General features: G+C 47.1%; 1 protein-coding gene across 3 annotated transcripts in view; it reads left to right on the top strand.

Annotated features, from left to right (window-relative positions):
• The window catches only part of BCAT1 (branched chain amino acid transaminase 1), a 69,112-nt gene that overhangs the window by 40,675 nt on the left and 12,606 nt on the right, over window positions 1-15,831 (top strand). For all 3 annotated transcript variants that reach the window (XR_013842803.1, XM_079992898.1, XM_079992897.1), the window contains 4 exons: window positions 2,515-2,625; window positions 4,459-4,578; window positions 6,770-6,933; window positions 9,974-10,116. Coding sequence is in view for 2 of the 3 variants with exons in the window: in XM_079992898.1 (XP_079849024.1) it covers window positions 2,515-2,625; window positions 4,459-4,578; window positions 6,770-6,933; window positions 9,974-10,116 (538 nt within the window). In the remaining variant the exon portion in view is untranslated. The remainder of the gene's footprint in view (window positions 1-2,514; window positions 2,626-4,458; window positions 4,579-6,769; window positions 6,934-9,973; window positions 10,117-15,831) is intronic.

Here is a 15,831-nt window from a genome sequence, read left to right as displayed (position 1 = left end):
CTTCTCTTCTAGAGAAAACCAGAACAAAACCAGAAACACAATACATTTTACCATAGTTGTAGAAAGCTGTGCTCAGCTGACTGTGTGGCTGCTCAGTCAGCTGGCCAATAACTATTATTATTATAATTATTATTATTATTATGTGCTACTTGTTGATGGACAAGCTCAAGGGCCCATGCTGGTCTTCCATCTTATAGTTCTTTATCTTTAAACTGGAGGTGGACCAGGCAGCCCTTCAGTAGAAGGTGCCTTCAAATGGAAGTCCTAGCCCCTGGAGTAGGACAAAATGAGTTTTCTCCATCTCCCCTGTGACAGCCCTTTAGATCTCTGAAGATGGTTATCATATCTCCTCTCAGTCTCCTCTTTTCCAGGCTAAACATACCCCACTCAACTGTTCCTCATAAAGCTTGGTTTCCAAAGCCTTAATCACCTCGGTTTCCCTCATCTGCACACATTGCAGCTTGTCAGCATCCTTCTTAAATTGTGGTGGCCATAACTTCAGACACGGTACCACAGGTGTGTTCTGACCAAGGCAGAAGAGAGTGGTTTTATTACTTCCCTTGATCCGGACACTATACTTCCGTTGATGCAGCTTAGAATAGCATTAGCTGGGGTTTTTTGCTGCTGCGTCGCACTGTGGACTCATGTTAAGCATGTGGTCCATTAAGACCCCTAGATCCTTTTCACATGTACAACTCGTAATCTAGGGAAAGGTTCAGGCTGTTCCAATCTGAAGTGAGATTTGTCTGTGGGACTTCTGTGACCTGGCCAGGACACTTCACCAGCTCTCATGCCCAGCTCTGATTTTGTTGCAGTGGAAAAATCCCTCTTTCTGCTGTTTTCAGTTTAGTCATCCTGCCCGGAACTCCCCACTGGTTTTTCCCCTTAGCTACTGAAAGGCTGACTTGGGCACTGCGGGATTTTCGAGATGTTTCCCGTCCTTCCAGGAACAGACAAGAAAAGGCATTGGCAAGGCCTTTTTGTCCTTGTGCAATGATTTCATTCTTGGTTTGCCTCCAAACTCTGCGAAATTTTTTAGCAAAAGCTAATAATAATAATAATAATAATAATAATAATAATAATAATAATAATAATAATAGGCAGTCTGGGGCATCTTCCGTAACAGTGCATCTAGGGTAAAATAAAATAAAATAGCTGTTCTGCTCTATGGGTCTGTGTAAGAATCTAGGCAGGCAGTGTTTCAGAACAGGGACACCAAGACAATCTTAGTACAAGCTGCTCTCCACTTGAAAGTTTAGCTTATCTCCCTGTAGATTGGGGCGCGGCCTAAAGGCGAGATGTGCCAGCTTTCGTTTCTTACCAAATAAAATACGTTTCTCGCTGTCATGATTGCTAGGATAGATATGAAACTGTGGTGCTTTTAAAAAAGGTGAAGGTACGTTGGTGTTTTGAAGGTGAGATATGAAAATGATTACGAGAATTTGCTACCCCAGTAAGCAAAAGCTGCACTTCTAAACATATTATATTAGGTGTTAAGTCCCTGTAACACAGTGGGACTTACTTCTCAGTAAACGCATTATTATTATTAAAATATATATGCCACCCTAAACCCACAGGTCTCAGGGAGGTTCACAGGATAAAATCACAATATTTAGTTCGGTCATAACATAAATGTGTGTACAAACTGCAGTCCCTCTCCTGCCCTTGCATTCTCCCATTTTATTTCCTGGCTTACTTTTTCCATGGCAAAACTGCACAATCCATAGTTTGAAATCCTGATTTCATTGTGGGATGGCATAAGGCCGGGAAACCTTTCAACAGTGGGGTGGGGGCACACATTCCCTTGAGGGTAATATTCCAGAGAGGTTGCAGGGGCAAATGTAGGGGTGGACAAAGGCAAAACTGAGGGGAGCAATGGACGCGAATTTTACCTTTGACTACATTCCAGCTTCGCAAAACCCAGAGGTTCTTACACATTCCCTCCTCTCTCCTTCCAGCCAAGCAGGAGGTACTGTCACAATTCAGCTAGGCAAATTCCAGCAAGGCAAAAGCACTTGAGGAGGGTGTGGAACAAGGGACATATATACAACTTAGCAGCCCCGCTGTTTAAAAATCGGCAGGCACTGATTGAAAATTGGCAGGTTAACCATGTGACTGTCTAACTGATTAACCAGCTGAAGCTCACAGCCCTAGAGGGAACAGAATGTCAGTCATGGTGCCAGTACTGGAAAGTCCGCGTGCCCCTCAAAAAAGTCGGGTACATTTTTGCAGCCCCTTAATAATGCGTTAGATAGTTCTTTTCTAATGTGAGAGGTGGGCATAGGAAGCAGCAAACCTCATGTGTGGAATGATGCAGAAGTTGCTCAGTTTTTATTTAATGTTAACGTTCTGAACATGTAAAGCTATCAGTGATTTCATTTGGAATGCACATGCGTTTATTATTACAGTATTTTATTTTACCTGTGTGTGTGCATGTTCATGTGTGTGCGATATTCACCGCTGTCTGCCACTTACGCTCAACTTCTCCGATTCCTCCCTTTTTGATTCTTTTAGCTGTTCGAAGGCATGAAGGCGTACCGAGGGGTGGATGGCAAAATCCGCTTGTTCCGTCCGGGACTCAACATGGACAGGATGCTGCGGTCAGCTCTGCGGGCGACTTTGCCAGTGCGTAATACAAGCATTTACTTTTCTTCCCCTTGCTCTTTGCCCCACTGTGACTTTGGACAGTGTTTTCATCCCAACTGGTAAAACCTTTCCAAGATCGAAAGCAGTGTTTCTGCCAAGGAGATTCCTCAGAGATGGAATCAGTGAGAGAGGACGCTAGATCTTGGGTTACACGGAGCTGTTTATCTGTATTCATAAAATGTCGAACAAGCTCCTACGCGACCATTATAAGGTCATATAATTGTAGAGGTAGAAGGGATTATGAGAATCATCTTGTCCAGGGGTGCCCAAAACAATAATAATAATTTATTATTTATACCCTGCCCATCTGGCTGGGCTTCCCCAGCCACTCTGGGCGGCTTCCGACAGAACACCCAAATACAATAACCTGTTAAACATTAAAAGCTTCCCTAAACAGGGCTGCCTTCAGATGTCTTCTAAAAGTCTGGTAGTTGTTTTTCTCTTTGACATCTGGTGGGAGGGCGTTCCACAGGGCGGGTGCCACTACCGAGAAGGCCCTCTGCCTAGTTCCCTGTAACTTGGCTTCTCGCAGTGAGGGAAGGCCCTCAGAGTTGGACCTCAGTGTCTGGGCAGAACGATGGGGGTGGAGACACTCCTTCAGGTATACTGGACCGAGGCCATTTAGGGCTTTAAAGGTCAGCACCAATACTTTGAATTGTGCTCAGAAACATACTGGGAGCCAGTGTAGGTCTTCAAGACCGGTGTTATATGGTCTCGTGGCTGCTCCCAGTCACCAGTCTAGCTGCTGCATTCTGGATTAGTTGTAGTTTCCGGGTCACCTTCAAAGGTAGCCCTACATAGAGCGCATTGCAGTAGTCCAAGCGGGAGATAACCAGAGCATGCACCACTCTGGCGAGACAGTCTGCGGGCAGGTAGGGTCTCAGCCTGCATACCAGATGGAGCTGATAAACAGCTGCCCTGGACACAGAATTGACCTGCGCCTCCATGGACAGCTGTGAGTCCAGAATGACTCCCAGGCTGCGCACCTGGCCCTTCAGGGGCACAGTTACCCCATTCAGGACCAGGAAATCCCCCACACCCGCCCGCCCCCTGTCCCCCCAAAACAGTAATTCTGTCTTGTCAGGATTCAACCTCAATCTGTTAGCCGCCATCCATCCTCCAACCACCTCAGATGAAGTGAACATGTGTGAAGGCCGACCCAAGATGTCGAGCTTTTGGGGGGATTTGACCCCAAGAAATAAACTGCCACAGGGGCCTGATTAAACCAGCCGGGGGGCTGAATTAGACCCCCCAAACAGACTTTGGACATGCCTGAACTAGTCCAACCCCATTCGATTCAGGAATCTTTTGCCCAGTGCGTGGCTCAAACCCACAAACCTGAGATTAAGAGTCTGAGGCTCCAGAATGGCAACACTTCAGGACCACTGGTCCTGTTAGCTAGGGATGGTGGGAGTTGTAGTCCCAAAACAGCTGGGGGGCTGAGTTTGGGGATGCCTGCTTTAATACATCTCTTGCTTGGGAAGGGGGAAATCCATAATAAAGGAGAAATGTGAGACTCAAAGAACCTTCCCCGTACCCTCCTCCCCCCAAAAAAACCCTGCAGGCATTTAAAATGTCCAGCCCAAACTCGTGCTTTAGAGATGTGTTGCACAATTGGTATGAAATCAATTAAACTGTTTTGTTTGTTGGGTGTTTAGAATCATATGACCTCCCCTGGAGTCTCATTCACTAACAGGAGTTGGAACGTCACGGCCTCTGGCTTAATAGGCTAATTAAACGTCGCGGCTGAAGTGTGCTCCCAACCACATTAAGGTTATTCTAAGTGTTGCCTTCTTCTGCTTTTGCTTTCAGGGATTTGACAAAGAAGAGCTTTTGGAGTGCATCCGGAAACTCGTGGAAGTCGAAAAGGAGTGGGTGCCGTACTCGACCGCTGCTAGCTTGTACATTCGCCCTACGTTAATTGGGACAGAGGTGTGTGGAAAAACTAACCTTGTTCTTTGTTCTCCTTCATTTTTGCACCGGGCAGCATGCTAACTGAGGCCTGCTCTGAGCATGGCAGCAGAATCCAGAGGCGGCAGAATGAGTTGTATCGCATTAAAACTGCAGGATTGGGGAGCAGTTTTCAGAATTTCCCCTCCTGTGAAAATAACTCTGTGCATTTTTTTTTTAAGGGGGGGGAAGAGCACATCAAAAAGAAATATTCAGTCCAGCCTATTTCTTGCTGTGTCATTAAAAAAAGGAAAACCCTGCAAAGGTTCATCTATTCCTATCGCCACCTGCATTCTGAGACAGTCTATTCTGTCATGTCCCGAATTCTGCCTCCTCGTTGCTTTGTAGCCCAGTCCTCACTTGATGCACCTAGAAGCGGGTGTTGTGTGTTCAAATGGAAGTTAACAGCTCCAAGCTCACATGCACAGATCCTTTGTATGGCCTAAAGAGCATCCGACATGCGCTGATGTTTTCTGTTGTCCTGGGAAGGTGTAATGTCTGTGCATTGTTTGAGCATAAAGGATTTCTGTGCAAGAGCAAGGTTCTGCTTTTAACCTTGCAACTTGCAGTTGCCGGCAGAGAAATCCTAATGTGCTCTATGTGAATGCATAAGTCCTACTTCACGCAAAAGCGCCTTTGTGGTTCTTTCCATGTAAAGGAAGAGGTGCTAATAATAATAATAGTAGTAGTAATAATAGTAAAAATAATAGTAGTTGTAGTAACAATAATAATAATTCTATTTTTATTTATACCCCGTCCATCTGGCTTAGTTTCCCTAGCCACTCTGGGTGGCTCCCAACAGAACACTAAAAACAGAATAAAGCATACATACTCTTTCCTATAGCCGAAATGGCACTCTTGTAGGAAAATCATTGTGTGTGGCACAGAGGAGAAGAGACCAAGTGTGATGTTCTCTTTTGTAAAGTTGCAGCTTTTGTATTTAGAGATAACCATAGTGCCACCTAGTGGAAGTGTTTTCTCATTTCATTGCACAGCTTGAACCTGTCCATTCTTTTTCATTTGAACATTCAGATTCTCCAGAAGGAGCCCTAGGTTCTCTTCTGTTTGGTTGTGCATGCTCAGGTGTGGCATTGCAGAATATGTGTCCCTTTGTGTTGCATAGGAAGTGCTCTATTATTATTAATATTTATTTATTTTTATTATTGCATTTGTACATTGCCCTGCACCCGCAGATCTTGGGGTGGTTCGCGACATAAAATTTCACTATAAAAAATGCAAAATGCTTAATTAAAATAAGAACAAAAGCAAACCAATATATCCCCTCCTTCCACAATCAATATGATTTAAAATCGGTATGGAAGGTGAGCCGATTTTAAATCAATATGGAACATGTAGCAGTAGTATGTAAACCAGAGGCAATTATAAACTGGTGCTTCCCCCTCCCCAAGCCTGACCTGCTCCTTCCTCCTTTAATAGTGGCTTCCTCTTCAGTGGCAAAGAGCTAAGTTTCGATTGTCATTTCCTCATTGCTGCAGATCAAACTGCTATTGGAAGGTTGGCTTTGGAAGTCCGCTGCAAGGAACCTTCACCATCCAGAACCTTAAGCTAAGGGAGCCTTGCCTGCCATCCATCAATCTGGGATTGTTTGGGTCTCATCCTACTTCATTTTTGGCCCTTTTCATTCCTATCAGGTTCTCTAGAATCATAGAGTTGGAAGGGACCACAAGTGCCATCTAGTCCAACCCCTTGCAATGCAGGAATATTTTGCTCAACGTGGGGCTCGAACCCACTACCTTGAAATTGAGAGTCTCATGCTCTACCAACGGAGCTATCTCAGAACCTCTTTTTTTTTTTTAAATTATGCAGTTAACTAGAAATGAACCCACTGTTGAACCGAATTGGCACCGAAGAACCAAATTTTGCCCGGGGTGGGTTGGTCGTTTTAAAAGGGGAGTTTGATACATTCATGAAAGTAAAGGGTATCATCAGTGGCTGCTATAGTCATGATGGTTGTACAGTATTACCTCCAGTATCAGGCAGTTTGCCTCTGAAAAACGGCTGCAGGGAATCCCATGCAAGAGAATGCTGTTGCTGTTTGCTCGCGGGTTTTCCATAATCTTCTGTTTTACTGCTGAGAAGAGACAGGGTTTCTGGTCTGATCCAGTAGGTCCCTCCTTATGCTTTTAACGTTGCCTCTCTTTCCACTATTCAGCCGTCCCTTGGAGTCAAGAAGCCGTCAAAAGCCCTCCTCTACGTCATACTGAGTCCTGTGGGCCCGTACTTTTCGAGTGGCAGCTTCAATCCCATAGCCTTGTGGGCAGATCCGAAATACGTCCGAGCCTGGAAAGGAGGAACCGGGGACTGCAAGCTGGGAGGGTAAGATCATCCTGATGAAGTAACACCCATGTGACGCCAATGCTCAGCATTCCTGACTTCTTTCTTGTAGGCATGAGAGCATTGGATTCTCATTTTCAAAATGGCAGGTGGGTCATTTGGGTTCATGCCATTGGCCCACCTAGCCCTTCATTGTCCATTCCAGCTGGTTGCAGCTCTCTGTTTCTTGGGCAGAGATATTTCACAGCTCTCGTCACCAGAGAGTTGGAGGAGATGTCAGCGTTGGGACTAGGACATTGCTAGTCTCAGTTCATGACATGTGAACTAGGCTGGAAATCACGTGCTGCTTATCTGAGACTGCATCAAAAACATGTCCCAGAATCCTCTGGGACACAGTATACTGCTGTTGGCCAAAACCAGTTTTTGAGCTCCAAGCTGCGTGCATTTTCAAAGGAACAGATTATTGTTCCATCCATCTAGCTCTGAATTTTCTGCCCTGATGGGCGGTGGCTCTCCTAGGACTTGGGCAGAGCTCCTCCACATCACCTGCTACCTGATCTCCTGGAGATCAGCAAACACAGTTTACATGCAAAACATGGGTTATACCTGTGAACCATGGCTTCTTCTTCCATAGTCATTGTGCCTTGCAGGCATCCCTAACTGCTCTGAAAACATTGCAGTTGGCAGCAGTGCACAGTCCCAGGCGCAGGCTTCTCCCTACTTATGGGGCAAGCCACCCCATGGCTTATGTATTAATCCTCCACACACCCCCCAGAACAAAAATCCTGCTAGTATCCCCTATATTGGCCATTTCTTTTGGCAGATACAGTGGTGCCCCGCAAGACGAACGCCTCGCAAGACGGAAAACCCGCTAGACGAAAGGGTTTTCCGTTTTGGAGGCGCTTCACAAAACGAATTTCCTATGGGCTTGCTTCGCAAGACGAAAATGTCTTGCGAGTTCCTGCAGTTTTTTTTCCTCCCCCTCCCCTTTTTCTAAGCCGCTAAGCCACTTATCTGCTTATCCGCTAAGCCGATAAGCCGCTAAAAGCGCTAATAGCGCTAATCCGCTAAGCCGTCAATGGGCTTGCTTCGCAGGGCGAAAAAACCGCTAGACGAAGAGACTCGCGGAACGGATTAATTTCGTCTTGCGAGGCACCACTGTAAAACATTTCCTAACTAAAACAAATGGACCACAACATCATCTTTCATTGTAAGAATTACTGGGAAGTGAAGTGCTTTGCATACACTAAATCAGGGGTCAGAAAAGCTTACGGAGCTTGGGCCAGTCCACTCCCCCGGAGATCTCTCCACAGGCTGGATCATATGCGAGCGCACATGCGCACATTTGCAAACGCTATTTCTGACGCGGAGGAGGCGCCTGTGTGCGCATGTGCATGCGCAGACACTATTTCCGGCACCGAGGAGGCGCCTGCATGTGTGCACGCATGCACAGATGCTGTTTCTGGCGCGGAGGAGGCGTCTGCAGCTTCCTATTGGCTGCAGGAGCTTCCTGCAGCTGATAGGAAGCCCCGCCAGCGCTGTGGAAGTGAGTCCACGAGCCGCACGGCGCTGGTTTAGCGCAGCGTGTGGGGACTTGCCAAGCGGGCCTTAGTTTGCCGACCTCTGCACTAAATGAAAACACAGTGCATTTTTATTATTAATTTCACAATGAGCTCATTAGTGTGGTTCACCCAACACCTGGTCTAGCCAGCCTGAACCTACGAGTCAAAGTGGGGGTGGGGGTTCCGGACAGGGTCTCCAGATCTGAGTCACATCGCAATGGGACTGGTCTGTTCAGGGTCTGTTTGTTTGCCGTGCCATAATTGGGAACTCTGTTCTTGTCGGGTAGGACCGCGGCTCAAAATGGGCCGCCCATTTTCTCGGTTCACATTAATCACAAGCTGATCTCGCAGCTGGCAGGCGTCCTTTGTGCGGCCCGTCCCAGGGTACGGGAACTCTGAGAAGCAGCCGTGTAATGGCTTGGCGGCATTGTTCCCCGGAAGCTGGCGACATCCCTGGAACGACACTCTTTGCTTTCATCGGAATCAGCACGCTTCTGCCAAGTTGAGGGGACAAGCCTGGCTGCAAATGCTCTCTCTCTCTTCCTTGGCTCAGGGCAAAGGCATCTGTGGCCGTCTAGCAAAATGCAGGCATTTCGGGAATGCATTTTATAGCTTCAGAGGCATGGCTGGCAGCATGCCTGACAGCAGCCTGTTGCTCCAGCCAGAAGAACTGGGCTATAGAATGGCCCAGCTGTTGATTTAGCCAGCACAGCTTGCTTGTTAGAGCACACAGGAAGTTTTTGTCCTGGGAAAGGTGGCTTGGCCATTCCTGAAATTCACAACAGTGAATCTGATATGAGGAAGCGATTCCTGCAGGTCCTAGATTCCATTTTCTTAAGTTTAGGTTGGAGAAGAGAGGACATAGCTTAGTCACAGAGCATATCATTGCATGCAAGAGGTCCCAGGTTCCTCTCCGCTCCAGTTACAAGGTTGTCAATATCCGAGCTGAGTATGGGAAGACGGATTTAATCTTAAACTACTCTGGAAACAAGGACCTCAACCTAGTGATCGTTTCAGCACTGGCAAAGACATGTTTATTTTGTTGGGATTTGGGGCAGCAGCGATGATAGTACAGTAAGCACATTTAACTTGTGTGCATTCAGCTTTATGAACATGGCAAAAAAATATGTTTAAAATTTAAAAGGGGACGGGGTCCTGGGAAAAATAACTTGAACAATCACACCTGCCATTGAACCCAGTGGCTTTTGAATATACATGATTTTGGCTGCAATTCCCAAACCGTAACCCCCTCATAAATTGTGGGATTACCATAGATTATATTGTCAAACCAGTTTTTGTAATTTTGTATTTCTTTCCTTGCTTGCAAATCACTTTGGAACTTTTTAGTGGGAAGCGATATGCAACTTTAATGAACCTAATCTTAACTGCTGTGGCGTGAAGGCCTACCCTGTTTTCTTATAATGGCAACCACCTAAGAGGTGCCGGAACTGAGTTCTAGTGAATTATGGCTGAAATAAGGCCCTGACCCTATCCTGCTGTTTCCCTCATGTTTCCAAAAGGAACTACGGCTCCTCAATCTATGCCCAGCGGGAAGCCATGGAATTAGGCTGCCAGCAGGTTCTCTGGTTGTATGGAGACGACCATCAGATTACGGAAGTCGGGACCATGAATCTCTTCCTGTACTGGCGAAATGAAGATGGAGGTACAGTGGCCAGCCATGTTTAACCAACACTATATGTTTTCGCTCAGCCCTGACAGGCATAGTTGTGGCGAATAAAATGGCCGCCTGGTCCTTGAGCCTCAAGTGCTGTGTCTTCTGCCTGTTTGGGCCATGAAGTTTCCTCTGGAGCAAAGCAGTTTCAGGAATGTTTTGGGGGAGCAGCAATATTAGTATAGATCAGCCATCCCTATCCTGTTGGACTCCTGACACTTTGAACTATTAGCGCTCACCAGCCGCAGTGAGCACAATAAGTTAAAAATTCTTAATTCTCCCCTGTGCCGTTTTCCTTTGAGCCTGAAGAAAGGTTTTTGGGGACATCAGTGCAGAGTTGTTTGTACTGGCAAAAGTGGAACCAAACGCCTTTGGCTCCCCAAAGCACATGTGGGGTGTGGACGGCTGCTGCCCACATTTTAGCAGTGATGAGCGAACGAAGCCATATGGGGAACAGGTTTGGCTGCAGATCACAGGGAAACCGAGCGCTCTTTGGCTCACCAGCCAACACACATTGCCACCTTCTCGGGCTGGTACCAAAGGAAGCAGATGCTGCTCCAGTCAGAGCTAGGCTGGGGGGCATGGTTTGCTCAGTCAGTGAGAATTTGCCTATCAAAGGGGTTTTTTAACGGTTCTCGGGCTCCCCGCTCTCTGGCAGCTGGTCTGGCGAGGCATAGAAATAGCACAAGCCCCTTGAAAGCTCGTTTGCAGCTTTGGCTGCATGGCAAAGCAGGGGATCTCGGTGTGGGCATCAAGCAAAGGAGGCAAGATAACCAAGTCCTTTTTTTCCTCAAGAGAAGATGCACCACAGCTAGGAAACCTATAGTCTTTGAGGTATTCCTGGACTACAACTCCCATTGTTCATGACCACCTGGGGCTGATTCCTGGGGGAGTCCAGCATCACCTGGAAGGCCACAGTTCCCTACCCTGAGTACACTAAGGACCAGTTTGGACATAGCACTAAACTGTAACATGGTGAGAAATTACTTTCCGTATGCCTAAGGTCCATTAATTGCAGCGCCTGACCTTAACTATGGTTTGTGCTTCTTCAAACAATCCATAGTTAATACTTGGTTTGAGGCTTGGGCAGCACTTAAAAGTGGCTAATGGAAATCGGAAGCGAAAGCAGCCACACCAGAGGAGGAGAGTGGAAGGAAGCAGCAAATGAGCTTGAGACCCCCTGTGTGTGTTCCGCAGGCGGCGGCTGCATCGGTTGCCAAAATATTATTCCGAGATTTTAAGTACTTCCTGCAAGGTGTTTCCATTTCCATAGTGTACCCTTTCTGGATCACTTTCACAGCGCATAGGCAAGAGTTTGGGAACTGAAGGACCAGGGCCCAATGGGGCTTTCCAGACCTCACTATCTGGCTATTGGAATTCTTTCTAGGCCACACCCCCTTCTCTGGCCACACCCATGTCCCCAAGCCACTGCTCCATGATTACAGTCATGGGATTGTTGTCTTTCACATGACGGTATGTGTTTTGACTCCACAGAGTGGGAAGTGACGGAGACAGGATGTTTCTGTTACTGTGTTCCATGAAGTGGGGCTATTGTCCTTTGTTTTTCCTCTTAGCTGTCTGATGCTAGAGAGAGAGAGGGAGCCATGTTGCAGTGCTCTGTGTGTGTTTATATGTAAATAAAGTAGATTAGCCAAAATGCTGAGTTGTTGAGGTCTGTCACGCAAGCTGCGAAGTCTCTGCGGATCCTTAAGTGTGCCGATGTCTGTTGGCATAAGTCGCTGTGATATTTGGGCAGAAGAAAGCTTTTGAAGCTCCCGAACGATCGACCAGGAGGGAGGGAACATGCCAGTCCCATAGACTGCAAGAAGATCAAACCTATCCATTCTGAAGGAAATCAGCCCTGAGTGCCTGTTGTTTTCGTCCATGGAGTTTTCTTGGCAGGGATACTGGAGTGGCTTGCCAGTTCCTGCTCCAGGTGGATCACGTTTGGTCAAAACTCTCCACTATGACCTGTCCATCTTGGGTGGCCCTGCACAACATAGCTCATAGCTTCTCTGAGTTATTCAAGCCCCTTCGCCATGGCAAGGCAGTGATCCATGAAGGGACCATAAATAACCATAAAGAAGGCTGATCACCGAAGAATTGATGCTTTTGAATTATGGTGTTGGAGGAGACTCTTGAGAGTCCCATAGACTGCAAGAAGATCAAACCTCTCCATTCTTAAGGAAATCAGCCCTGAGTGCCCACTGGAAGGACAGATCCTGAAGCTGAGGCTCCAATACTTTGGCCACCTCATGAGAAGAGAAGACTCCCTGGAAAAGACCCTGATGTTGGGAAAGACTGAGGGCACAAGGAGAAGGGGACGACAGAGGACGAGATGGTTGGACAGTGTTCTTGAAGCTACCAGCATGAGTTTGACCAAACTGCGGGAGGCAGTGGAAGACAGGAGTGCCTGACGTGCTCTGGTCCATGAGGTCACAAAGAGTCAGACATGACTAAACAACAACAGAAGCAGGAGTCACATCCATTGCTCTGCCCATTTATACACCTGGCCCCGCCTGCTGGCTTGCACTCCCCCCAAGTTGTGCATGAAGTGAATGCCGCCCTCCAGAAGAAAAAGAATATTTCCCACCGCTGTTTTAGGCCACCTCATTTCTGCCCTCCAGAGCAGTGCTTATCTGCACAATGGTGAATTTTAATCAGTTTGGTGAAAATGCAGCCCACAGCTTTGCTTGCAAGGAAAAAAGAAAGAGGTTTTCAACTTCGTAAGCGATAAAACGAGACTCTGCACTTTAATGTTCTTCCTCTTTAATCTGACATCGGTGATCTCTCCTTTAAAGAAAGATAAGTGAGCTTCTTATTTAGCCAAAGCTTGTAGATTGGCTTTCAAGTCGCTTCGTTGTCCTGATTCTCCGCATGATTGCCTGAACAAATTGCACGATAAAGGAAGTTAGTGGAAGCTTTTGATCTGGGAATCGCAGGGTGGAAACAAGGTCCCTACCTAGCAAATCTTCCTTGGCCAAGAAAATTTAACTTAATAGCGGCATCGACGCTGGCTTGGTCATGTCGGTAGAATGGAAGATGGCAGGATCCCCAAGGACATGCTCTATGGCAGCCTTTCTCAACCTGTGGGTCCCCAGATGATGTTGAACTACAACTCCCATCACCCCTAGCTAGCAAGACCAGAGCTCAGGGATGATGGGAGTTGTAGTCCGGCCTCGGTCCAGTATACCTGAAGGAGCGTCTCCACCTCCATCGTTCTGCCCAGACACTGAGGTCCAGTGCCGAGGGCCTTCTGACTGTTCCCTCACTGCGAGAAGCTAAGTTACAGGGAACCAGGCAGAGGGCCTTCTCGGTGGTGGCACCCACCCTGTGGAACGCCCTCCCGTCAGGTGTCAAAGAGAAAATCAACTACCAGACTTTTAGAAGACATCTGAAGGCAGCCCTGTTTAGGGAAGCTTTTAATGTTTAATAGGTTATTGTATTTTAGTGTTTTATTGGAAGCTGCCCAGAGTGGCTGGGGAAACCCAGCCAGATGGGCGGGGTATAAATAATAAATTATTATTATTATTATTATTATTATTATTATTATTATTAGTCCCAACATCTGGGGAACCACAGGTTGAGAAAGGCTGCTCTATGGGGAGCTGGCTTCCGGCACCAAGCCTGTTGGCGAACCAATTCGGTTTTACAAAGATGTCTGCAAAAGTGACATGAAGGCCAGCAACATCAAGGAATCCCTTTCAGACGACAGCAGTGCCAGGAGACAGACAATAAGGTCCTGTATCCATAGCAGTGAGCAGAGGAGAAATGGCCGCTGGGAGGAGCGCAGAGAGAAGAAACGCCATGGGGCACCTGCAGCAGCACAACCGGACACCTTCTTCTGCCCCAGCTGCAACAAAACATGTCTGTCCCACATCGGTCTCTACAGCCACAGCAGGCGCTGTAACCTTCCAACAGTTTGACTTCACCCCCAAAGGCACACTCCTCCATTGTCTCCCGAGACAGACGGATGCCAACGACGACAATCTCCCAACCTCTCTGGGGGTTGGCAAAATTGCCAAAGTCATCAACGTGAGAAGCTTCCCACCCCTCCAGGCTGTGGGAGCACTCAGGGGCTTGTGATTTGAAGGCACAGAAACTGGTATTTGTATTTGTCTGTCGCAGCAGCTGGGGAATCGGTGTCTTCACTTGTTTCAGTGGCCTCGTGATCACCCTCAACCACATGGTTCCAACTCAGTCACATATATACCACATATATACAGTGGTGCCTCGCAAGACGAAAAGAATCCGTTCCGCGAATCTCTTTGTCTAGCGGTTTTTTAGTCTTGCGAAGCAAGCCCATTGACGGCTTAGCGGATTAGCGCTATTAGCGGTTTAGCGGCTTTTAGCGGATAAGCGGCTTAGCGGCTTAGAAAAAGGGGGGAGAAAGGGGGAAAAACCCGCAGGCACCCGCAAGACATTTTCGTCTTGCGAAGCAAGCCCATAGGAAATTCGTTTTGCGAAGCACCTCCAAAACAGAAAACTCTTTCGTCTAGCGAGTTTTCCGTCTTGTGAAGCATTCGTCTTGCAGGGCACCACTGTACCTCTTTCAACCAGAGGGCCGCATTGCTTTCAAGGCAGCCTTCCAGGGGCCACATAGCAGTGGCCAGCAGGGCCTTAGGCAGAATTGAGCTAAGCAATGAATAAGAATGCTATCTCTGTACAGTATTCTGGGGTGGTTCTAAACACAGGGGGAAAGCACTACATATAAGTCACTACATATAAGTCAGTACAGTGGTACCTCAGGTACCACAGAGGTCTGTTCTTAACCTGAAACTGTTCTTAACCTGAGGTACCACTTTAGCTAATGGGGCCTCCTGCTGCCGCCGCACCACTGCCGCGCAATTTCTGTTCTCATCCTGAGGTAAAGTTCTTAACTCAAGGTACTACTTCTAGGTTAGCGGAGTCTGTAACTGAAGCGTCTGTAACCTGAGGTACCACTGTAATCAGATCATTATTACAAAAGAAAAAAACTCTATGGAAAATCGCGTTTTAAAATTTCCTGCTCTCTGGCGCCATCTGGTGTTGCATGTTTATAGCGCATTCAAATCTCTGTTTCTTTACTAACGTAGCTGAGTCTTTAGTTTCTACACACATGCATATGACCTCTCTCTGTACTCCATCCAGACAAGCAGATGAAGTCACAGTCCAGGGACCAATTCCAGCCAGATGAAAACGCCAAAGAAGGAAGTGAAACCAGGCCACTGAGGGGCGAGGCCTGGGGAGAGTCTCAAGGGCTGGACAAAGAAGCCTGGGTGGGGCATATCTGGGCTCTGGGCCTGAGGTTCTCCCCCGCCACTACATGCTCTCTTGGGCAAAGGGGGGTGGGCTTAAAGGGGACTGAGCCAAGTGTATGTAAGATGGTCATTTATGTTTAACTGTAAGGAATCACCCCATGGATCTGAACTGGTTTGGGTGATGGTGATACTGGTTTGTGTGTATGTTCTTGTTTCTATTGTGTATTTTGTGTTTTTGTCTTGTATTTTATGTTACGAACCACCCTGAGATCTGCGGGTGAAGTTGCAGTATACAAATTTATTAAATAACAATAATAAACCCTCAGAAATCTAGGAGAAAGGTGGGTTGGGGTCAGATTCTGCTTGACAAACCAAGGATTTCATGGTATCACCCATCCATACCAATAGTCAAAATGTTTCCTCCTTCCAATGTCTTTTTCTATTGTCATTATTTTAAAACAACCAC

The sequence above is a fragment of the Podarcis cretensis genome, assembly GCF_951804945.1.
Source record: "Podarcis cretensis genome assembly, chromosome: 10".
NCBI lineage: Eukaryota > Metazoa > Chordata > Lepidosauria > Squamata > Lacertidae > Podarcis > Podarcis cretensis.
This window is presented reverse-complemented; position numbering and strand designations above follow the sequence as displayed.